Source organism: Cucumis sativus, chromosome 3 (genome assembly GCF_000004075.3).
Source record: "Cucumis sativus cultivar 9930 chromosome 3, Cucumber_9930_V3, whole genome shotgun sequence".
Taxonomy (NCBI): domain Eukaryota; kingdom Viridiplantae; phylum Streptophyta; class Magnoliopsida; order Cucurbitales; family Cucurbitaceae; genus Cucumis; species Cucumis sativus.
This window is the reverse complement of record NC_026657.2, coordinates 26,091,666-26,116,719: the sequence shown is the minus strand read 5'-3', so window position 1 is coordinate 26,116,719 and position 25,054 is coordinate 26,091,666. Positions and strand designations below refer to the sequence as shown.

Sequence of the window (25,054 nt, the reverse complement as noted above, 5' to 3'; positions counted from 1 at the left end):
TTAATTAATAGGTAATATATACTCTAAAATATAATATTATTTAACACTAACTTAAGCATATAAAATACTAACTAAAGAGTAGAAGGAAAAGAAAAGAAATAGTTTTTTTCTTCACTTCAAAGATAAAACCGAAAAAAAAGAAAAAGGGAAAAAAAGGAAGTGTTGTAGGTGAGATAGATTTGTCAGAAGTGGAGAAGATTTCAAAACAAAAATCATGTAGAAACAAACCCCACATATATTATGCCTCTTTATATATGTTGATGAACTTCATTTCGTCCTCCACTGCAAAAGAAAAGGATCGAAGGTAATAAGAAGAAAAATTGAGTTGGCAGTAATTATTAGATTAAGAAGATAGGGATGAAGAGCAAAGTGCTAATAATTGGAGGAACAGGTTACTTGGGAAAGAGATTGGTTAAGGCAAGTTTAAAATTAGGGCATGAAACATATGTTTTACAAAGGCAAGAAATTGGAGTTGATCATATTGAGAAAGTTGAGCTTCTTTTATCATTCAAGAAAAAAGGAGCTCATTTGATTTGTGGTTCTTTTAATGACCATAATACTCTTGTTAAAGCTATTAAGCTTGTAGATGTTGTTATTTCTTCTATTTCTGGTGTTCATATTAGATCTCATCATATTCTTCTTCAACTCAACCTTGTTCGTGCAATTAAAGAAGCTGGAAATGTTAAGGTACCCTAATATATGTATGCTCTTATTTCTCATTCATTCAAAGTCATATAAGTGATCCCTTAGAGGAATTATTAACGGTATATATAATAACATCTTTTCTGCTTTTAGGTTTATGCAACATTTTCTTTTAACTATTTGATTTTTAGTTGTTTGCTTTTTTATTATTTTAAACCTATCATATCTCGTTTTTATTCTTAAGCTTTAGTTCGATACATTTTGGGAGTGTTTTTAAAGTCAAGTCAAATTTTGAAATCGGAAAAAGAAAGTAGTTCTTAGACTTTATATGTGGTTATAATAGAATACGAAAGAAATAGACTTCATGTTAGTAAAGTTATATATTTTAAAGTTCAACTTTTGAAAGCTTAAATTTAACGTTAAATAGTGATGAAATTAATGAAACTTAATTAATTATATTTTTTTTTTACTTCTTTTAAATTAAGCATAATTAATTATAATTATTTTTACTTTATCTAAATTAATTAATAAACATTAATACTAAAATTAAATAGGAGTATTTAGTGAAAAAAATTAAGTTCAAATGTATAAATATTGAAATTTAAAGATCAGTTTTTTTTTTTAAATTCTCACATAAAAAGATAAACTTGTAACATTGTAATAGACTAAAATTCAAATCACACTCAAAACTTAATAATTAAGGTCTTATTAACCATTTTCTTTGCATTCAATTCTTTGTCAAATTTTCCAAAACAAAAGAAAATTTTTAAAAGTTACTTTATATATGAACTATAAAATTTGTTGTAAGTTGTAAATATTTTATAAAATTTGCTATTTTTGAAAATTTTCTTAAATTTATTTCAATCAAACTACACTTATACTTGGCTTTTAAGTTTTTTTAGTGATGATTTGTATCAAATAAAGATGAAAGTAAGAAGGGAAAAAAATCATAATAAACAAATTTTTCAGCTAAAATTATCATATAAAGATTAAATATTTAGTTTAATCTCAATTATTATTAATTTATTAATTTAAATATAATTCCTTTAATTATTAATTTACAATATTACTTTACACTATATTATATATGCGTATGTGTTTTAATCTTTTTTTTTTAAGCATACATGTTCTAATTTTAGTTAAACTAAAGTGAATTTCTTACATGAGTTTAATATTATTTAACGTATGTATATGATTCTAATTTTTAACTAATTTTCTTTTATTATTTTTCAAACCCTAATGCACGAAAATAGTTTTCTTTTACTGACAGACATTTTTAAAACCCTAATGAAGAAATTCTTTGGCTAGTATTTTCGAACCCTAATTAATAAACTGTCTTCACGTCATAGGCGGATCTATTAAGGAGCTAGAAGGACACGTGTTCCCTCACATTCCCAATTTTTGTATTTTAATATTAGTTTTAAAGTGTCAAATTATAATATATCTTAAAAAATGTGTTTTTGGTAAGTAGTTGTGCCCCTTGAAATCCTAACGTCTTGGGTTCAAAACTCATCCACCATAGGCCACTACTTCACATGTTAGATGTTGGTAATAAAAATGTGTATATGGACCAAAGGATACTAACCTATTCATCAAAGATTTTAGATTAAGTGAAATTTGAAGAATGAGTAAAATAAGATTTATTTACAGAGATTTTTGCCGTCTGAGTTTGGGACGGATCCGGCAAGAATGGAGGATGCAATGGAGCCAGGAAGAGTAACATTTGATGATAAAATGGTGGTGAGGAAAGCCATTGAAGAGGCTAAAATTCCCTTTACTTATATCTCAGCCAATTGTTTTGCTGGTTACTTTCTCGGTGGTTTGTGTCAACCTGGTTCAATCCTTCCTTCCAAAGATCATGTTCTTCTCCTTGGAGATGGCAATCAAAAAGGTTATACATACATATACAATCAAAAATGTTACTTCTAACTTTAAACTTGATAGGTATGAACCTTATTGAATTGTGGTGAATAATATAATTGGTGACAGCAATATATGTGGATGAAGATGACATTGCAATGTACACAATGAAGAGCATAGATGACTGTCGAACTCTTAACAAAACAGTGTACATTAGGCCACCCAAAAACATTTTATCACAAAGAGAAGTTGTTGAGATTTGGGAGAAATTAATTGGAAAACAGCTAATCAAAACCTCCATCTCTTCCCAAGAATTTCTAGCTAATATGAAAGGTTAGCTCCATTCATTACATATATATATTACTTATTCTTGATTTTTTTTCCCTATACATACATATACATACATATATATGTTTTGCTATAGCATTTTACTCCCTAATGGTTTAAGTGTTTGTCAATTAAAATATGCCTGTAATCTTAAAATTTTCAATTTAGTTCCATAGGTTTAATATTTGTCAATAAGGATATCAATCAAACTAAAAGATATTATAAACTAAGCACTATCTCCCATTGACGCAAACCTACATACTATCTTTCTTTCTTGAGGTTAAAAACATTCAATTTCCATCTTTGCAATTGTACTTAAAAAATAACATATTCTCACTATGCATGATAATATTATTGGATGCATTATTTGTTATGATCGAGACAATTTTAACATTGATAAAAAGGAAGTGTATTGAAACTTTTTAAATTAAAACTCGTATAATACTTTGTTTAGAAAGAAAAAAAAAGTGTTTTTATTCACTGGGTTTTTTTATCAAGCATAATTAATTATAATTCTTTTTAAAATTTTGTTAAAACAAAAGGTGAGTGTTTCAAAAATCTTCATTAAAAATGTAAACCTTCCAAGTGAGATAAAACTCAAATTTAAGAATAAACTTGAAATATTTAAAACTTTTAAACTAAATAAAAATGGGTAAATGGTAATGAATAGCAAATTCTAGATATAATAATAAAGTGTATAGTAACATTTTAAAAAATTGCAAATATAGAAAAGTCTATAAATGATATATTTATATCGTTGATAGACTTATATAGTCTATCAGTCATAGACCATAATTGATAGACAACGAAGTCTATCTCCAATCAATTTGGTTTTATTTGTAAATTTTTTTCAATTGTGTTATAAATGTTAAATATTTTTATTCTAATTACTATATTTCAAGAGTTCTCAATAAAAATCAAACTCAAAACGTAAAAGGATAAAAAGTGACTTTTGAAACCTAACAAACTTAGCTTAAACCCCATACAAAAAAGTATAATTTTTCTTTTTTAAAAAAATAATATATTAATATAATTTATATAGACACATTAGAGACTAATATATATATATATATATATATATTTAGTATTGTAGTATTGAAGTTAGAGGTTTGATTCCTTCCAATTATATTTCATGTAAAATTTTGAATTTTGATGATTGTATATTAATTTTTTTTTTTTTTGTTGAGAAAAGATCAAGACTATGCAGCGCAAGTTGGGTTAAGTCATTATTATCATGTATGCTATGAGGGTTGTCTTGCAAACTTCGAAATAGGAAAAGATGGTGAAGAAGCTTGCAATCTCTATCCAGAAGTTGACTACACAACTGTGGAGGAATACATGAAACGTTACCTTTAATTTAAAGTCCCATTCTAAAATAAAGTCATTTACGCTTCTCAATTCACCAATGTCCTAAAGTCATATGTTCCTTTGGCCCTAATCTCTGGTGTATGACTATGTTTGAACTTTCAACCAATTGCATTGACAGAATAATAGTGTTGAAGTCTATCTCTTCCTCTTTAACTCAAGCTCTCATTTATTTATTTGTTTAACTATGATACATCTTTTTAATTATTTATTATGTCTTTTTCTACAGAAAGATTATAATCTTTAACCTCTTAATAAAAAATATAAAAATTTAAATCGATTAAAACATTGACCTAACTCAACTAATACATATCTTTTTCTTTCTCTTTATCTCACAAAAATAGGATTTACATATAAAAAATTATAAAATTATACTTTTGGCTTTGGTATTTGATTGGTTAACTTTTTTATATAAATAAAGTATCAAACTAAATTTACGAACGTAAAGAAATGCACGTGAAAATGAAATGACAGGATTAACCAAAACCAAAAGCAATAACCAAAAACACTATTTAAATCTAAAACTTATATGAATGAATCCAATAAATACAGCATCTCTTTTTTTCTTTTTTCTTTTTCCTCGAGATTTTCGAAATAACTAAAAAAGGTATAATGAGCTGCCCCTTGTATCAATATAAGATTGCATTCCAGTGTACCAAAATATTAGGACAATGGCAATGCAAACTAAAGAAAAATTTTACTCCACTCTCTCAATATATTAATACAATTTTAGAAATTTTTTACAAACACTAAAGATGGAAAGGCAACTTTTTTCATTCTTTTTTTTTTTTTTTTTTTTTGACAAACCCAAATAGTTAACTAGAAAGAGACTTCTGATATCTGAAATGCAACCTCATATAAGAAAAGATGAGAGAAACATGAAACTAACAAGCCTTCCAACTTCATTCCCTTTGAATCAAGAAGCTGATTTTCTTTAAATCAGCTTGGTTCATGGGAAGAGGAGAGCATTTTCCACAACCTTAGAAAATATCCAAATACAGAACCATGTACACAGAACAAAGACCAACATATAAATATTACATTAAAAATTCAGAAACCAATTGATTATTTTAATTAGTTGTGTTCCTAAAATAGAATAGGATCTCCTTTTTTTCTTTTCTGCCCAGTTATGCCAAACCCTGTTCAGTATGGAACAATAATGGATTCGATCAGCTCTTGAAGTGGAGCCAGCTCCTTTTTGTCAATTAAACCAAATTCCTGAAGAAATGGCATAGTAAAGGTGAATTGGGTTAGAATTTTCCACCAGATACAAAAATCAGAAATGAAGTATGAGAATTTGGATTTTGGAAAAACCCTCCTAAAGAGTGAACAATTAAGCACCCGTCTACCAAATAATAACTTCTATATAAATTTGATATTGGCATAGTTTTAAGCAATGAGTCAGTATGTTCAACAACCAATCATATCCAATATAACTCACGTGCTTTTTAGATACAATCAAGAAGATACCTGCCTAGACTTTTTAGAACTCAAGGAGAAAATGGTACAAGTCTAGTTCAAGTACGGTCGTAGATACCTGCCTAGACTAATTCCAAGAAACAATTATGAAAACAAATTGATAGACATGTATCAAAAAGCAACCCAGATGCTAGAGAAAAAAAAAAAACCTTGTTTTTCTTTTATTTTTAGAAAAATAAGAAAAAAAAATGTTGTTTACATTAAGGAAACTAATTGCCACCAAAATATAGGAAGCTGCTGTCTTTTTAATTTGTAAACTGATCCATCAAATAGATTGTTTCGAGAGTGTTTTATTAAAAAAAAAAGAAGATACTGCTAGAAGAAATAATAAATTATAAAAATAAGCCAGTTTAAATGAGTGACTTACATGAGTAAAAAGTATGAAATGCTTGAAGCATGTATTTAAATGTGCCTCCTCCTTAAGGCTCACAATTTTCTGAAAGTGAGAATGATAAATGTGGGCATATACACGGAACAACCTTTTGAATATCGTCTTCACGACATCCTTGAAGTTGGTAGGAAATGGTGTGCCTAACAGAGGACATTGAGCAATAAATAAGAACGCAACTGAAAAAGGGAAACTCTTTCAGCAAACAAGAGCGATGATTACCAAGCTTTTGAGGGAATATTGATTCATCATCAAGCTGGGATTCGATCCAATCCATTAAATATTCAACATATTTTGGAGCAGAGACCTCAATAGGCTTTTTGATTTGTACACCATCAGCCCACCTATACTCATACCTGTAAAATTTTATGTTAAATCGTTTCAGAAGAGGGGAGGACAAAAGATAAAATACAAAACAATAGAAGCAAAAAGAAAAGCTTCAGATACAAACTAAGTATCTAAATGCTTAGGTATAAGATTGGGAACATATGAAAGCCGGTTATATGGAAATTAGATAATTAAGTCCCACACTCATACGTAGAAATAGGCATACTTTCTTGATAGGAACAGGGTTTTAAATTATCTAGTTAAACACTGAAACCATATTTAGAAGTTCAAATAAAACATTTCAGAACAAAGAGAAAAGTCATTCAAAAGCAAGGATATCTGTGTTACCATGGTCAGATACAATCCCTCACACACTCAAAAGTTTAACGTCTAAATTTTTGTTGCAAATAGTAGTAGTATAATCAGCAAACAAGAGAATAACCCTACAAAGTATAAAATTTGTCCTTATATGAATCGACAAAACAGCAAACAGTGTTTAGAAAGCATGATGAGTTACTGTGGATAACTGCAGTCAAACAAACAAGTCAAAAAGGGGGAGAGAAGAAAAAGAGAGGGGACAAAAGTTACTCTCTTATACGATGAAAATTGTAAAATAGAAAGCTAAACTAATTTGTGTTAAACATCAGCAAAAAAACTTGATTATTTGTCCACTATCCCGTACTTGGGTCCTGCAGTCATTGTAGGACAATTCTCAGGAGTACAGAACTCTGTGAGGGTACCATATAGCAAATTCACCTGGTTGAAGAAATCCACAGCTGAAATAAAAATTCAACCACATTTTAGATATTTATTCTACAGAAGAGATTTTGGCTAAATAGAAATGATGAATAAATTTTTTAGGCATGGTGATTTATCACTAGAAAAAGAAAAAGTATACATTTATCCCCAGAAAAAAGGAGAAAAAGGAAAGAAAAGAAAAGAGCTGGAGAAGAAACATAAAGAAGGCAGAATGTACAACTTACTATTGACAGCCAGCCACTCATTCAGATCCTCCCCAGTTGGAAGTCTCACTGCTTCCCTTAAATTCCCACTACCGAGTGTGGCATCAATATGCTTTCTGAGTTGAGCCCCCTGCAATAACAAATAATGTCAATGAAACACTCATCAAGAGAAACTATCGCAACGTAGAACTTCCACAGAAGACAAAAAAGAAAAAGAAAATACACTTTTCAGTAATCCACATTTGGAACTTTGCATCATTTAGAAACAAGAAGATGTATCATAGCTCGACTAGAACTTCAACAAATGGTGACTGATAAAAATTAGACAAAATAAAACCTATATCCTGATAAGTTGATATACTGATTCTGTAGAAATACCCTTTGCTGTCAAGAGCTCTCACCTATTGCCCATTGGTCTTATCTATCTGTAAGATGGCAAGATAAGCTGGATGAAAGAGGCCCATTCAGTGATTTTTTCTCTTTTGAGATTCGCTTTAAAATTCAAAGTCCAGGAGCTGGAAAACTAACTTGACTTTTAAAATTGCATAACCCAGGTAATCAGAGGTTTACTCAGTTTATATTCTAAGAAACTGTAGTTAGGCAGTCGATCAGGTAGTTGACTGGGAGCCCAAACTCCAGGCAAACACTCGAGTGCAGAAAGACCTTCCAGATTTCAGTGATAGAAAACCATGTCTTTTGCTAGGGCAAAATCGGGTATTACAACCAATTGATACATAAAAATGGAGTCCTAGTCCAAGTTCAGATGCCTTTAAACAAGTCCAAATGAAAATACCTAGTAGCCTTTCATACAAAATGTCTGAAATAAAACCACTGTTACAGTTGAGGTCTACTTCACAAACTAAGTAGCCTATTACACATTAATGATAATTAGACTCACAAACTAAGTAGCCTATTACACATGAACAATACATCTTAACAACACCTCACAAGCAGCTGAGTAGATTCCATCAACATAAAGATTTTGCCTTCGTTTTCTTATTTTTTGAACTGAAAAGACGTAGTAAAATGTACTGTCAAAATCTACAGTCTCTCTCTAAAAAAGTTCACAAAAACATACGCAAATTTGAAATTATTACAAAGGGTATATAGTTCTAAAAGAATTACAAATAGTCAATGTTCGAAACTTGTGGGGAACGTCACTATTCTCATTTCTGCCTTTCTTCTCCCAAAGGACCAACCAATATCTTACCTAAAATAAGATTCTTCCAGAAAGGCTAAAAGACATGATATTGAAGCCCCAAATAACGAAAAGAATCACTATGTGATTCGAAGAGACCATTAACTCCAATTTTTTCAGTACTAAGTTTGTTTCCACATCTAGGATCTCTTTCTCATCATTGATGCAATGCCTAAACTAAGAATCTCCTTAATAATCCACTTTCATTGGTAGCTCAATAAATAGATAAATATTAGTGATCAGACAAAGGCAAAGACCCGAACAACATGCAAAGATCAATAACATTAATAATCCTCACAGAAGGATAGAAAAGATCTGGATTATACATCTTTCAATTCCTTGGTACATTTAGCATTGCTTCCAACTCTTTTCATTGTTTTAGAAAACAGTGAGATATAATTTCTGGTGAATCTTGGTGGTCTTGCCCATGGAATATAACAAAGGTAACATGCCCTTACAAATCACGACTTATACTTAGAAGCCACAGAAGTTATTGAGAAAACGAACTTAATTTAATTAAACAACCAATGGAATACAATAAATTTAATGTATTTTTAGAAATAGTGAGGAGGCCGAACCTTACTCCCCGATGGTGCACTTTTCTTGGGGCGAAAAGTCCTTTGATTTCTGCTGCAAGACAACATTTTACGATGCATTACAGATAGCATATATGATTGGGGCATAAATAACACAGGCAAATACCAACATCAACAACAAACTACCAAAGATCACAGAATTAAGGTGTCATGGTATTGATGGAATAGCGAGAACGATAAAAGTGAAAAAGTGATAATTGTAGCATAGGTTTGACTGTGCTATATTTCCCTATACTCATTTTTACCATTCCATGTAATGCTGCGCCACCATCTATACTTCACACAATTCTTGTTATCTAGGACTCTTTATAATAAGTAAAATAAAAAATCACAATCCTTCCTAACTATATGTTTTCTAATCTTCTTACCCTCAAATAAGTATTACTAAATATGAGTTCATTCTTTAGATGGGAAACAAACTTATTATTGGCAATCAAAGTACTAAATTGATGAGTACATATAGCATCAACCCACTCTAAGGACAAAGAAATTTATAAAAAGCTACTCCAATTGGAATAACAAGAAATCATTATAATTCCAAAATAGCTCACAGGAATTGCCTCAAGAGCCCAAAAAATTCATAGTCTCCCATTTTCTTCACATTCCCGGTCTTTGTACTCAAAATATATCTACAAGCATAGATGTAATGTCTATAAATTAAGCGAAAGAAATCCAGTTCAGTCCAATTTCCAACCTCCGTAGATCATCTTCCACTTTTTGTTTTTTGAAATGGAATTGAACTTCAGTGAAAAGAGCTAATGCTCAAAATACAAAGAAACTTAAAAACAGCTATTATTCAAAAGATCATCTTTTAAAATTACAAGTACCCCATCAAATCATACTTATTTTCTTGACATAATAACAACTTTATTCCCTGAACCATTTTAGATAGGAATACCTTCAAGCCACTGATTATTAACACTTGTGTGAAAATGTGAAATTCAAAGTTCTAAGTGAAATCGATTTGTTTTCGGGCATATTCTGACTGCTAATCTGATCCTCTTCGTTGATACAACCCTTCTCTCCTCCAAAGAAATTGACTTTTTATCCTAACTCTTCCTAGAAGAAAAACTTCCTGCACTACGCTCAGCTACGTAACTACAAAACCTCCCCATCTATTCAATTGGCATTGGTACTTGTGTGTACTGATTTTTTGCGTCTTATACCCCAAATAAACTCAAATCACCCCGGTAAAAATGTATACAAAAAAAGAAAGAAAAATTCAAAGGATAAATTATGAATAATTAACTGCTTTTCACGCACTTACAAACGAACAAGAGATAATTTGCAAGGAAAAATGAATAAGTTACCGACTGAATTGCCAATACGGAGTTGTAATGGACCAATAATCCATCCAAAATAAAAATAATAATAAAAATAATAACATAAAAACAAAAACCGCTTTTCACAGTGAGATACGAACATAATTCCATAAAACAAAGACAAGCGTGAAAGATACGAGTATCAGATAGAAACCAAACAAACATAAACCGAAATCAACTCACATACAAGACGCATCTGCGCATGCATGTGAAATTAATACGTTTACTAGAAATCAAGATGCACAAATCACATCAGAAGACTGAAATTGAAACTCACAATTAAATAAACAAGATTGAAGATCTAAAATCCCAGGATCTTTAGTGAAACAATCACCATCACAATCACCATCACAATCAAAAGAAGTAGCTAAATTCCAATCCGCAAGAAAGAGAGGAATGGAAGAGAAGGAAATCGATCGTGATCGTTTAATAGAGAAAAAAATCCATGAAAGATTATGAATGAATAGAATTTAATTACCTGCCAAGACCGAAGAGACTCATCGCTTCAGAGAAGATAGAGCTGGATTTCTGGTCTTCGCGTTGTTTCGTTGGGTTAGACGAACGAAAGAAGGGCCAAATGAAAAAAGAAAGAAACGCTAAGTTTTGTGTTTTTGCATGATTTCCCCTCTAATTTCGGAGAATCTAAAACATGGCCCTTTTATTGTTTCCAGCTATTTTTTTCTTTTTTTTTTTTTTTTGTTGAATTCCATTGCTCTTTCAATGATTAAACAAAAAATGATTAGCTAATAGCTGGTTGGCTTAATGTATATTTTAGTCCAAAATTAGTCTCCTTTTTCTTAAGTTAAATATATTTTTAACTAAACAAATTTTAAATTTAATTCATTATATAAGTTTTTAGGTTTTTTAAAATCAAAATTTGACTAAATAGTAATAACAATTTCCAAGCAAAAAAGAAAAAGAAAATTGTACTGTGTAATTTTATTTTATTTTTTGTTAGACTAACCTCAATGACTAATTTTAGTACTTTTGATTAAAATTAAACCATTACAAGTAAAGGGTGGATAAAATCGGAGATTATGATAGTTATGCTATCTTTTGTTGCTCTTAATCTTTTTACTAATTTAATTTTCTTTATATATATATATATTGATTTTTTTTATTATTAGAATATGGTTTAATTTGATTCCACGTTCAACCATAGAGGGGTATTTATATTGACAAGTTACTACCAATTTTAGTTGAAAATATGGTTTTTTTTTTTTTTTTTCACATCGTTAAAATTTGGGTATACATGGTAAATGTTTTCACCACATGTACAATAAAATAATCCCTTGAAAGCTTTTTAATTTCAATATTTAAAATTATATATTCTATTATATTTCTGAATGAGATAAAATATATTAATAAAGAAGCGGGGAGGTATGAGGAAGCCCATTAATTATTCTATAAATTGGAGAATGAGACATAAGGGAGAGGCTAAGGAGTTTGGTTAATTAGTATAGTGGCCCTGATCTGGACAGATGAAACCCAAATTGGAAGGTCAGTTTTATTCTTAGCCAGCGTACGTTTGAAGCAGAATCAAATGATGCACCAAATTCAATTACATTATTACTTGGACTGCATTTCATACATACCCCCCACATTTGATTTGAACTTTTACCATCATGTAGCCTTTAGTTAATGGGTTGAAAGGGTTGCGCTAATAATCTCACTTATAAATGCAAACTAAAATCCAACTTCAATTGGGGTGAAATGGACATAAAATGAAAATTATAACTTTAGTCAATTGGTGTGAAATGGACGTAAAATGAAAATTACAAATTTGATTCTTTCAATCAATCCGAAGTTCTCACACATTGTTACTTTCAAGGGTTGATTTTTCGAAACCCTCGTGAATGAATGACAAAATTTTAAAATGAAAAGGATTTTGTAATTGTTAAAATCACTTTTATCATGTTCTATCACTCAAAATCAATTCAACCCTACAAATCTTGGTTTCGAAGACAACTGGAAAATTAATTTTACACTTGAAAACACAATTTTCATATTATTAAAATTGATTTATTAGAAAAATTATCAACCCATCTCAAATAATTTTACCCATTTTAGAATCAATTCCAGTAATAAATTCAACTAAACTGAGACCCTATGATATTTTATTAAGAGGGAAAAAAAGTATACAAAGAAATATTGCCAAACAGAAACCAGCATTGCCAAGAAAGAAGAGGTGCATAAAGGGTAAAATGCACAGTTTTTACTCGCTCTACTCTTGGTAGCTTAAGCTCGCTCCCTATCTACAACCAAACAGTATACCAGTAGCTTAGCGCTTAATATGTTTAACTTTTTGAACCTGCAAGAGAAACGTTTCACAAGTTACAACACTTTTATAGCATTAAGTCATGATGGAAAGAAAAAAAGAGCTTCAGAAATCAGCATAACATGAAGAAATTGCAATTTATATATCCAAGAACATATTGTTGATGGGAAGTGTTGGCAGAATTGCACAATTTCTACACAGTTTTTTCTTTTTTTTAAACCTCTAACCCGACCATACAACATTGATATTAATTTTTATATAAGTGACTATCATGAATTGAATTATAACTGCTTTTTTATTTACCACTAGGATGAGTTTCTGAAAATAAAGAAATTCAGATAGCGATGGAAGTAAATGAATGGCCAAGGAATCTGGCTACAATGGAATTATTGTCCTTCTCATGTATTAGTACATGGCATAGAATATTGATAGCCAATTAATCCAAAGGCACCAACCAAGAAAGTGGGTCTACGTGAGATGTGTAAGGCTGAAAATTGTGAGTTTTGACTAGAACAGTTTCAACGCAAAAACAAGAAAAATAAGAAGACTTCTCTGTGGCTGAAGCCACTCCCTGACCCTATATGTTACTGAGAGGAACCCATCTTAAACAATGGGCACCATTGACCAATATTAAATTACTGTCAGATTCATACCTCAATTTTAATCTGTTGCCATGCAGTTAACAGCTCACGAGAACATGCCAGCATAGCAATTACAGAATACTAGGGCTCCCATTAAATTTACTTATAATAGAGGCGGAAGAGGACAGAAATTAAATTAAGGCGCTTAGCTTCAACCTCTTGTGTCTGAAAGAATGAGCACGTGATGTTGGTCGGGACTCAGGAGGGGCAGACACTAGGTGAAGTATCTTCACTAGATTTGGAGATCTATGATTTTTTTTTCCTCTCCTAATAAGAAATGAAGACATATTTATATCCAAGTGGAAAAAGTTGCACCCAAAACCAAGGTGTAGAGGTAGAGGTAACCCACTGAAGAGATTACGTAAAAAAGACCCTCAATCTGTCATAATCTTGATAGTACCCGAATTCAAGTATTTGTTATTTAGGTAAATGCCAAGGAAGTTCGAGATCTCCCTCCTTTCCTCAATGTTCAAAGAGGCTATAAAACATGTGTCAACAAATGAAAAATCAACTCCACCTCCCAATCTCCCTTAAAAGGAAAACAGCTCAGCTAGTAGAATCCCTAAGGGCACACAGAATCATACAATTTCACGAAACTTTTTCATTTCTTACTAATTACATCTTTTGCTCACTTTGCACTTCTTTCTTATACTTTCTTATTTCTCCGAGTGTAGACTCCCTTAATTGGGGTCGCAAATCAAGAGGTGACTTAACCACAAAAGAATTTAGTATGGTTTGAACGTGATAGGTCTCGATCTCAATTTTATTTACCAACAGCCGGGGAAGATTCAAGAGCTTACCTATTTCTCCACAATTCTCTATTGAGAAATCCTTACAAGCAAAATAGACAAAAAAAAAACCCTACCCTAACAATACCAGCAGCATATATAGGTAAAACTAATAGGAGAAAATAGTAGAGTAACAAACCATCTAGCCCATCATAACAAACAATATTTCTAAAGACCCACGACAAACCAACTGAAAACGGTAGTTGTGTTCTAATTTGATTGAAAATACTTCAAAGATTACACAGTAAAATTGATGAACTATCAATTCTGAATTAAGAAAACGGTACAAAAAACTATGAACACAAAAGTAAAATTTATCCACTCTGACTAGATTGTCTCTCAAGGAAGGATGCAGAAAACTACTCACAAACTGATTCCCCCTCCTCACTTACCCTTCTACTATTTATAACAAGTTGTAACCACTCTAGTAACCACACTTACACAATAACTACTAATAACCACCCTTACATAATAACTACTAGTAACTTCCTATCTATCCAATTTACCCTTATACCCCTTAACTGATATCATACTAAATATCTGGTAACAAACAAATACCAACTAACCCTCAGTCACCTTTTTCCTTCACTCTCTTGTTTCTTCCTAAATACACTTTTATTGTTTGCTGTCTATCATTACACGCCCCCCAAAAGCCACCTTGTCCTCAAGGTGGAACTCAAGAAATTGAACACGAATAAGGCTTGCTTGTTCCCATGTCGCATTCTCTGCTGTGCCATTATCCCAATGAATCAAGACCTCCATGTCTTCTTCCCCTTCCATAGCTTTGCGTACAGCCAAAACCTCTGCGGGAAACAACTGTATAGACAAATCAGCAGTAAGTCTTTTGGAATTGGAAATGTTGGCATATTAGCACTAACTGCCTTGTGAAGGATAAAGACATGGAAGACCAGATGGATGATGGAATGCTTCGAAAGGGCCATACGATATGCCACGAGACCGGCCGAGCCACCACCATAAACGGACAGATAAATCTAGGAGCCAACTTTGGGTGTTTATGCTGACTAGAGGGAATTGCCATTATGGACGTAATTTCACATAAACCCAATCATGGACCTCAAATTGCAACTCCCGCCTTTTCATATTGGCATATTTAACCATCCGTTGCTGAGCTTTCAATAAATTAGTTAGCCTTTTACACACCCAACATCTCATCCTTATTTATCAACAATTGGTCAATTTCATTTAGTAGACTGGAGCCCTTCTCATAAGATAATACTGTGGGGGGTGGTCGCCCATAAAGCGCCTCAAAAGGAGTCATTTTAGTAGCCATATGAACCATTGTATTGTAACTCAATTCAGCCCAAACTAGCCACTTAAACCACTGTTTGGGTGTGTTCATGGCAAAGCAACGAAAGTAGTTTCTGCACCTCAGTTAACTACTTCAGTTTGGTCGTCCATCTGAGAATGGTATGTTGTATTTCTTGTTAACTGAGTTCCCAAAAACGCATCAGCTCCTCCCAATATAAGCTCATTTTACAGTCACAATCCAATACCACTCCAAGGAAAGCCATGCAAACGTATTACTCACACACAAAAACAGCAGCCACAACCATTGCACTAAAGGGGTGTTTAAGAGGAATAAAATGAGCATATTTGGTTAAACGATCAAGAACCACCAAAATTGCAACATACCCTTCAAATTTTGGAAGGCCCTCAATGAAGTCCATGCTAACGTCCTCCCATACTTGATCCGGAATTGGCAATGCTTGAAGGAGTCCCAACGGAGTCAAAGACAAGTATTTGACTTGTTGACAAATAGAGCATTATGCAACATAAGAATGAATTTGTGCTTTCATCCCCACGACACATAATAAGCCCAGTTCTAATGTTGGTGGCAATCTTGTTAGCGCATCTTCCTTGTATTCAATCACAAAATCATAACCCAATAGTTTAGCAATCCACTTCTAATATTTTCCCCCTACCACCCATTGCTCAAGAAGAATTTCGAACATTTTTGGTCGATCCACACCACGAAACGCCTTCCCAACACCGGCGATACGTTCATACACAGCTTGACTAAAGAAATCCAATGGACGGTGATATGGCATCAGCACAGCTCCTATACGCACACCCAACACATTTATCTCCCCACAAATTTTTAAGAAAATTCTGAAATGCCCAACACCGGGACAGACATCATAGCAGCTTTCAATTGATGAAACGCATTCTTTGCCTCCATGTTCCACTGAAAATTACCCTTCTTGAGTAGTTGTGTCAACAGTAATGCAATGGAACCATAATTGGCAACAAATTTCTGATAGTATCTTGTGAGGCCCAAGAAACCCCGTAATTCTTTTACATTCTTAGGTGCTGGTCACTTGATCATTGCATCTATCTTTGACGGGTCAACTGCCACTGGGACAGACATCATAGCAGATTTCAATTGTTGAAAGGCATTCTCTGCCTCCATGTTCCACTAAAAATTATCCTTCTTGAGCAGTTGTGTCAACAGTAATGCAATGGAACCATAATTGGCTACAAATTTCTGATAGTATCCTATGAGGCCCAAGAAACCCTACAATTCTTTTACATTCTTAGGTGTTGGCCACTTGATCATTGCATCTATCTTTGACGAGTTAGCTGCCACCATTTTTGATAAAATAAAGTCGCCCAAGTACTCGATCCTGTCCACTACAAATTGACATTTCCTAAAATCAGCCACAAGCTGATGTGCCACCAAAATTTCCAAAACACTACCAACTGCGGTAAATGCTCTTGCAATGATCTACTATATATTAGGATGTCGCCAAAGAAGATCAACACAGATTTACGCAGGTGCAGTCAGAAAATATCATTCATAAATGATTGAAACGTTGCTAGGACATTCATCAACTCAAACAACATCACAAGGAATTCATAGTGTCCCTCATGGGTTCGGAATGTTGTTTTGTGAACATCGAAAGCACAGACTCGAATTTGATGATAGCTTGATTTTAAATCAATTTTGTGAAAATACAGTGGCACCGAATAACTCATCTAGTAATTCATCAACAATGGGGATAGGATACTTATATGGTATAGTGGCTTGATTTAGAGCTCGATAGTCCACACAAAAACGACAACTTCCGTCTTTCTTCTTGACAAGGAGCAGAGGATGAGAGAAAGCACTCCGACTTGGCAAGATGATTCCAGCCAGCAACATTTCACGAACTAATTTCTCTATTTCATCCTTCTGAAATTGTGGGTAACAATATGGGCGTACGTTCACTAGGCCAACCTCTGGCTCCCATTCGATAGTGTGATCATGATCGCAGGGAGGACGCAATTGACTATGTGATTCAAACACAGCAATAAAGGATTGAAGAATAGTTTGCACTGCTAGCTGAAGTTTGTTCATACGTTCGTCTATATCATCACTTGATTCCACTATTCCCTACTGTTCGGTTGCACTTAACTCAATTAGTACTCCTTGGTCTTCTTTTCCGAAAGGACCTCATCATTGATTTAAGTGACACTTGTGACCTTACTGAACTTCTATCCCCTTGTAAAATAATCAACCATTCTCCTTCTGAAAACTCCATCTCTAACAGTTTATAGTCAAACATGACCTTTCCAATGTTTTTCAGTTGTTAAGGGGCCCTTTGTTGCGAAAGAAATTGAGGCTAATTTAGATAAACATGGCAAAAGCATGTTGGCAGACTTATGGCTTGAGCGTAATCAGCACATTTTTCATGACAAAGAAAGGGTTGGTTTGATACTTTGGACGTGTCAAAGAGAAAAGCAACAGCCTGGTGCTCTTTGAATGTAGAATTCAAGGATTATTCAATTCAAGATATATATCTAAACTGGTCAGCTTTCATCCATCAACCACTTTAATGGGGTCTAATTTCATGCTATCCTCAAAAGACTCAAGCCTATGCATCTTTAAATCTTTCACTATTGTTGTTTGAGGAACTCCTTTGCAGCTTTGTTATGTATAGAAATTTACGTATTTGGGGGCCTTTGGAGTTGTATCTTCCTTGTACTTTGGTAGTTGGAGGCCTTTTTGTTTGTGTTATTTCCTGTGGTCTTCCTTTACTTGCTGTTTTATTTTGTTTTTGTTTTCCTATGGCCGTTTGTCTTCCAATTGATATGGTACCTATGTGTTCTCTGTTTGTTTATGGGATATGGTGATGGTGCTAAGGGGGTGCCAACCTAGTTAAGATGTTCGGGTACACCTCCTATTCCTCTGTTTTAATTTTGTTTTTAGGTTTCTATATTATTTTCATTGTATAATTCTCTTGTACTTTGAGTTTTATATTAACAAAGAAGCTTGTCTCCAGTTCAATAAAAAGACATGATCTTTTCCAATGTTTCCCACCATGTAACCTCCAGAATAACATTTGCACTTCCTAAAGGCAATGGAAGGAAGTTGTGAGTAATGGCCAAGTTTGCAATAGTTAGGTGCACATTCTTACACGCACCTACCGCATGGACTACAACGTCGGTTCCCACAACTACGCCATAATCATTTGAGGCTTAGATCGGAATCCGTAACATTTTGACAACTTCTTCTAAAATGAAGTTGTCGGTAGCTCCTCCATCGATTACCACAACTACCTCATGGCCCCTAATTTCCCCTATTATTTTTATCGTCTTGGAAGAGCTAAGGCCCACCAACGACTTTAGAGATAAATTAGCTATTTCCATTGCAATTTCCTCCATGGCGTTGCCTTCATCTTCCTCGGCTGGAGTCTCCATCTTATTGCTCAAATATTGGCACCTCAAGCTTCCGTAATCTCATGTCAAAAAGGCGTACCTCGCGATTATTGGACACATAAGGCACATTGATTCCATCATTTGCAACTAGGTTAGTGTGTTGCTCACCCTTTTCTCCTTGTATCAGTTCGTCAATCATTATTCCTTTTCCCTTATTGGTGATAGTCCTTACGCTTGACGCAGAGCCTTTCGGAGCACTTCCCATCACACCCATACCTTGTACTAATAATTTCACATCCTCACTCAATTTTGAGAGATTGCTCTCAATTTTCTGTTCAGCCATTGTCCTTCAAACTTCCCCTTTTGCAAACTGTGTTGCATTTGCTTTCGAATGCCACTCTTCGTTCTTCCGGTTGCAAATATCGAGCCTCTACACTTCCTTCTATGTCGGACATCCTTGCATTCACTCCAACCAAGCTGTTTTCCAATTCAATAACTTTAGCTTCCATCTTACCAACCATAACAGAAACAGTGACTTTGGTACCAAAACTGATAGGCCTCTGCATCAATTTTATTTATCAACAGCCAGGGAAGATTCGAGAGCTTCCCAATCTCTCCACAGTTCTCTATTAAGAAATCCTTACAAGCAAAATAGCCAGAGAGCTTCCCAATCTCTCCACAATTCTCTATTGAGAAATTCCTACAAGCAAAATAGCCAAAAAGATACCGTGCGCTAACAATACCAGTAACATATATAGGTAAAACTAATAACAAAACATCCAACCCTTCCTAACAAACAATATTCCTAAGGCCCACAACAAACCAACCGAAATACCAACTAACCCTCTCAGTCACCTTCTTTTCCTTCACTCTCTTGTTTCTTAGTGAATACACTTTTATTATTTGGGGTCTATCCAAACGCTATTAAGAAGCTAATTGATACACATTATCATAAAAAAAATCAAAAGAAACAGAATTATTGAAGTCCTCTCCAAAACAGAGATCAATGTTAAGGGATAATGGATACAGAAAAAGAGCATGAATTGGGTAAGGTTCGAGATATAGTTTGAGGTCTCTCTGAAACATCTTTTTCTGCTACTAGCTGATGAGTTAGTGAAAATTTTCCTACTGAAGTCCTCTATCCCATGAGTGTTTCAATCACTTCTACTAGAAACTTAAAGCTTCAAGTACAATTGAAACAAAACCTTCTAGATGCTCTTTCCAGACACAACTTTTCCCTTTTTCTCAAGTCGCTATTAATCTTTACCTTTCCCAAATGGCTAGCTTCTTTTATCTACCTTTGGATTCTTTTTATATTCATGATCCACCTTTACAAATTTATGAGTAAACTTGATGTTACATAAAGGTTGCATGACTGACCTAGGTTGGTAAAGTTTGCAGAACGATCACTCCATGTTAATGAAAAGGCCTATTCCATCTTGTTATCATAACATGAGATGGATCAAAGAGCAGTTAAAAATATAGAAATTAGATCCAAAGTATTAGCAAATATAGCATAATGCAAAAGAATTTGCAGATATATCAAAATTTAGTTCCAACTCTCAAAGTCTATAACTACTAGACTATATTGCTAATAAGCATCTATCAAAAATAGAGTCTACCATAGATAAGGGTCTATCAATGATAGAGTTTATCAATGATAGATTTGCAATTCTTTAAAAATGTTGTTACACACTTAATTATTAACCCTAAAAGTGCTACCTATTGTGATTACCCTACAATTTAACCCATTCATATCATGCCTCAAATAAAGACATCAGAATATGAAGAAAACTAAAATATCACATTGCCAAAAAGAATCAGAAAAAATTACAGGTTTCCTCCAACAATATAAAAAGACTTCAAACAAGAAAAACAATGAAGAACTCCGATGGCACATTGTTCCATTCCAATTGATAACAAGAAATTCAACTTCCTAACACGTTAGTAATTTTTTCACAGTTGTTAGATATGAAAAAGGAGCAAATATTGGATTACCTTTGTGAAAGTGAGAGAGGCGATGACCTAGTGTTCCTAAACTTTCGCAGATAGACTTAGTATGAATGGCTGGTAAAATCTGCATATCAGGCAAATTAATCTTTTTGTCCGTACAATCCACCTTGATGTTTGCTAATCGTCTAATTGCTTCTCTTTGCAGCCCAAATACATGCTGTGTAAAGTCATTCCATCCATTACTAATAGAAAATTTTTTGGATCGAAGACTACTGGATTGGCTTAATTCTATTGCTCCACTTCTTGTGGCCAGGAGAGCTGTAAATGAGTTTGCCCATCAATTGTCTCATTAAAAACTACAATAGAAAAGTTAGTTATAATGGGCAAATTGCAAAAACCATCCTAGTTGGGTGGTAGTTGCAATTATATCCTTAAACTTTCAATTTTAAAATTAAACCCTCCAAATTACATAAATATTAAAATTTGTTCAAATTGGAGCTTCAAACTTGCAAAATTGTATAAACTTTAACAGTTGGACAAGTTTAAAACTTCAATTTTTATCATTTATGGGTCCAATTTCTACAATTATTGTAAAATTGAGGGTCCAATATTGACACTTGTAGATATTTAGGGGCTCAATTTTAACCATTGAAAGTTTTAAGGGTCCCATTGCAACTAATCATACATTGTCTTAAGCAGCTCAAACACAAGTATCCGATGAAATAAGTATTTGAGTACTTTGATGGCGTTTAAGGAATTAAAGGAGTATAAGTTGTATAACAACAAAGATGACAAGGATGGTGTACCGCTGTATGGACCATGATAAAGCACATTTGCTGGAAGACCAATGCCAAGACCTGCAGCTGTGAATCCCACACAAAACCCAATACCACATCCAGCACCAACGTAGCCAATTACTTCAGGACCAAAACCAGGACCCCATCCAACACCACAACCCATGCCTATTCCCATCCCCCAAAAGGCCCCAAGAGTTGGATGTACAGGATTCCATCTTTCGTACCTCCTAATTAGACCTTTTATAATCATGTATACCTAGTTAAAGATGATAAAGGAGTCATGGTTTCATCAAATATTCTTGACGAGATCAGATCAAAATATTTTATATACTATAAATTAAACAGTGACAATTCTATGCTTCCTTCATAGTATAGACTATAGAAAACAAAGGGATATTTATCGACGTGTTTTTAAAATTACAGCCATAATAAGATAATATTTTCTACGTTAACTGGTGTATAGATGAAAATAAAATATCTTGTAGATGAAGGATACCTACAACTTAGTATCAAAATACAAAAATAACTCAAACTGCAATACAAGCTGTCAAAAACTAGAAATACTAAACATAACCAAACCCCTATGCATGACCAAAATCAACTTCAACTAGAACAGTTTGAGAAAATATCACTAGTATTCAATATATTCACAAGAATACCATAGAGGTTCACAACTTGCTTCACCATGAACTACTAAGGGGGCATTTGGGACACATAGTAGGTTATTACAGTCTATGACTATAAAAAAACTGTGTGTTATTGTAGTCTGTGTTCAAGGCGCAGGGTATTATAGCATGGGTTATTATAGTCTGTGTTTGGTTGAGGAGAGAAACAATTATAGTCTGTGTTTGGTTGAGGAGAGAAACAATTATAGTATGAGTATTATAGTTTGAGTTATTATAATCTGTGTTTGGGCATAGATTGTTATAGTCCAAATTATAGCCGCCTGTAAAATAAAATAAAAGTATTTTTATTAATATTTTTCAAGGTTGATCAGGGCGATCGGAGGTTGGTGCCAAAGTTGGTTGGCGACAGTCATCGGAGTTGGTTGTCAGAAGTTTGCAGGTGGACTTACTAGAGGTCGTGGTTGGAGTTGGTTGGTGACAATCACTGGAGATTGGGCCTAAACCCTAAAATGTTCTTATTAAAAAGTTTCAAGGTTGATCAATGGCGACAGTCACCAGAGTAGATTGTCACAGGCTCGCCAATGGAGTTATTAGAGGTGGTGGTTAGAGATTGGCCGGCAACAATCATCGGAGGTGGTGTCCGGAAGTTGGTGGATAAACTTTCCAACCCTTGAAATAAATACCCTTACGGTCGAAGAATAGTGAAGGCATGTGGGTTATTTTAAATCCTAATCCTAATCTCCAACTAAAACTACACATTGCTCTAATTATAGCCCACTCCCCTCAATGCCTAGCCCCAAACATGCCCTACGTAGTGAATAACTTACTTCATTACTAACTCCCATCTGTATCTATTCAAAACATAATATGTTTAGAAGGGAAAATGAAATTTGTGAGTGAATAAAGCTCGAGCTGTGATAAAACAGTATGGCTCTGTATGAAGACTCAGGTATAAATCAACAGAAACAAATGAACAAAGTTGCAACAGCCCATTAAATCTCCAATAACCTACTGCAAAACCCCATCTCAGCCCAATGACGCCAAAAGGGGTAAATCCACCAGGCACCAACATTGGGGTAAAAGTTGTTGCACGTCTCAAACCCTATACTTCAAATATTATGATTTCAATTTGGTGCTTCACAATCAATAATTTAGATCCGGATTTTCAATAACAAGAAACAGCAAAAGGATTAAACGTCTTATGCAACATTCAAACAAAAGCAAAATGTTCGAACCCAGCTTGGAGAATTGGTAAAAAACTAGCTACAAGTATAAGAAATTCATTTTCCAGAAATAAAAACACTCCTACTCTGTTAAAATCTCCATTTCTCACTTCCCTCCTCCATCTGTAATCATACTAGTTAACAACTTAAATCAATGGACAAAGTTGCAGCATATTAAACGAAAAACAAGAGAAATGATGAGTTTATATAAGAATAAAGAATTTACCTACCATGAAAGTGCTATTCAGCTTCAAGTATGGCGATCTTTCTAGACTCAGTTGTTGCGTTTCTTGTTTAGCGCTGGAAAATTTGTCGCAGTGGATGGCGGGAGCTTCTCCATCCGTAATAGATAAAACATACGCCCGAAAGCGAAAAGGCCCCTTCAATTCAGTTTTCTGCTTTTATTTTCTTTCTTTCTTTTTTGTTTTTTTGAAAGATTCGAAGAAAACACCTCTCATCTTTCACAAATATCATAATTTTACCATTATTATCTTAAGTAGAAAATGGGGGTATGTTAGACCAATTTTAATCTTTCATCTAATTATTTAAAATTAATTATTTTTAAAAAATTTAAACAATATTTTCCTTAATTATCAACCAACAATTTTATTATATCAACCATGACTTCCTTAATTATATATTTCTATTTATTAGTTCGCAATTATTTAAATACGATATAAGTTATATAATTTATATGATAATAATAATTTTAATTATCCTTTCGTTTTATTATTTTCAATTTATTGCTCAAATCAAAAGTTTTCTTTCAAACCATCATCAATTCTGGTGTCAGATTCTTTTTCCAATTTTTATAGAAATCGGTTTTTGTTCTATCTTCTTCCCTTTCTTTCGTGATTTTGAATCGGTTAATCTTTTTTTTTTGTTTATTTTTTTAAACTTATACTATTTTTAATTTTGTTTATTATTGCATATATTCAATAATATTTAAATTGGAGTTTCTTCTTATATATATACTATTGCATAATACATTTATGTTTCTATTATTTGTTGCATATATTAAATAATACAAAAATTGAAGTTGTCATCCTTCTACTGAATGTAAAATGTTCAATTGGTCGACCAAAGAAGATTATAGTTTCTTCTAAAGTGGAGTTAGGGATCTTATGGCAACATCAAATGCAAACTTTCCTTATTGAACTAGTTTTTCCTTCTTATTATTGGATTTTCAGTATGGTGTTTTAGACTTTTATTTGAAATATTCATATTCAATTTTTTAATTCAATTATTTTATTTCCATATTTTTTCATAAATTTTCATCTACGGTACTAATCAAAGTTTCTTGATTTATTATATTTAATATACTACCGTTCATACATAATCACTATTGTTTCGAACCTAACTTATTATTTATTACATATAATATAAATATTTGAAATAAAATAAATAAACCAATTTAACGGATTGATAACATAATCTTTCATTCATAAAATATATTATTTATTATTTCATATAGATCTTATTCATAAACCAATTTAGCATATACTCCACATTCAACTACTTGTTCATACAATTCTCTAAATTTTCAATTTTTTCATCAAAGTTCCTACATCTTAAACATATTTAGTTTTTCTCAGCATTACATATACGAGTGAACAACTAATG

General features: G+C 32.9%; 3 protein-coding genes across 6 annotated transcripts; 1 reads left to right on the top strand and 2 right to left on the bottom strand.

Moving 5' to 3' along the window:
* The first annotated feature begins 262 nt into the window (after positions 1-262).
* LOC101212644 (bifunctional pinoresinol-lariciresinol reductase 2) lies at positions 263-4,350 on the top strand. Its single transcript, XM_011653388.2, has 4 exons — positions 263-687; positions 2,293-2,533; positions 2,632-2,835; positions 4,022-4,350. The coding sequence occupies exons 1-4, from the start codon at positions 358-360 to the stop codon at positions 4,183-4,185; spliced, it is 939 nt and encodes a 312-aa protein (XP_011651690.1). The 5' UTR covers positions 263-357; the 3' UTR covers positions 4,186-4,350.
* Positions 4,351-4,949: 599 nt separating this feature from the next.
* LOC101218623 (MOB kinase activator-like 1A) lies at positions 4,950-11,113 on the bottom strand. Of its 2 annotated transcripts, none has more exons than XM_004144358.3 (7): positions 10,945-11,113; positions 9,127-9,175; positions 7,372-7,480; positions 7,071-7,164; positions 6,284-6,417; positions 6,041-6,204; positions 4,950-5,412 (listed from the first exon to the last, which is right to left on the bottom strand). In XM_004144358.3, the coding sequence occupies exons 1-7, from the start codon at positions 10,965-10,967 to the stop codon at positions 5,338-5,340; spliced, it is 648 nt and encodes a 215-aa protein (XP_004144406.1). In that variant the 5' UTR covers positions 10,968-11,113; the 3' UTR covers positions 4,950-5,337. The 2 variants fall into 2 exon arrangements, with proteins under 2 accessions (XP_004144406.1, XP_011651689.1); XM_011653387.2 differs by having other exon boundaries at positions 9,127-9,178; positions 10,945-11,112.
* A 1,438-nt stretch (positions 11,114-12,551) lies between these two features.
* LOC101218231 (cadmium-induced protein AS8) lies at positions 12,552-23,912 on the bottom strand. 3 transcript variants are annotated; one of them, XM_011653385.2, is made up of 5 exons: positions 23,662-23,912; positions 21,592-21,838; positions 20,831-21,103; positions 20,213-20,270; positions 12,552-12,777 (listed from the first exon to the last, which is right to left on the bottom strand). In XM_011653385.2, the coding sequence occupies exons 1-4, from the start codon at positions 23,662-23,664 to the stop codon at positions 20,239-20,241; spliced, it is 555 nt and encodes a 184-aa protein (XP_011651687.1). In that variant the 5' UTR covers positions 23,665-23,912; the 3' UTR covers positions 12,552-12,777; positions 20,213-20,238. The 3 variants fall into 3 exon arrangements, with proteins under 3 accessions (XP_011651687.1, XP_011651688.1, XP_004144405.1); XM_011653386.2 differs by having other exon boundaries at positions 23,658-23,846; XM_004144357.3 differs by lacking the exon at positions 20,213-20,270 and having other exon boundaries at positions 23,662-23,911.
* Positions 23,913-25,054: the final 1,142 nt, after the last annotated feature.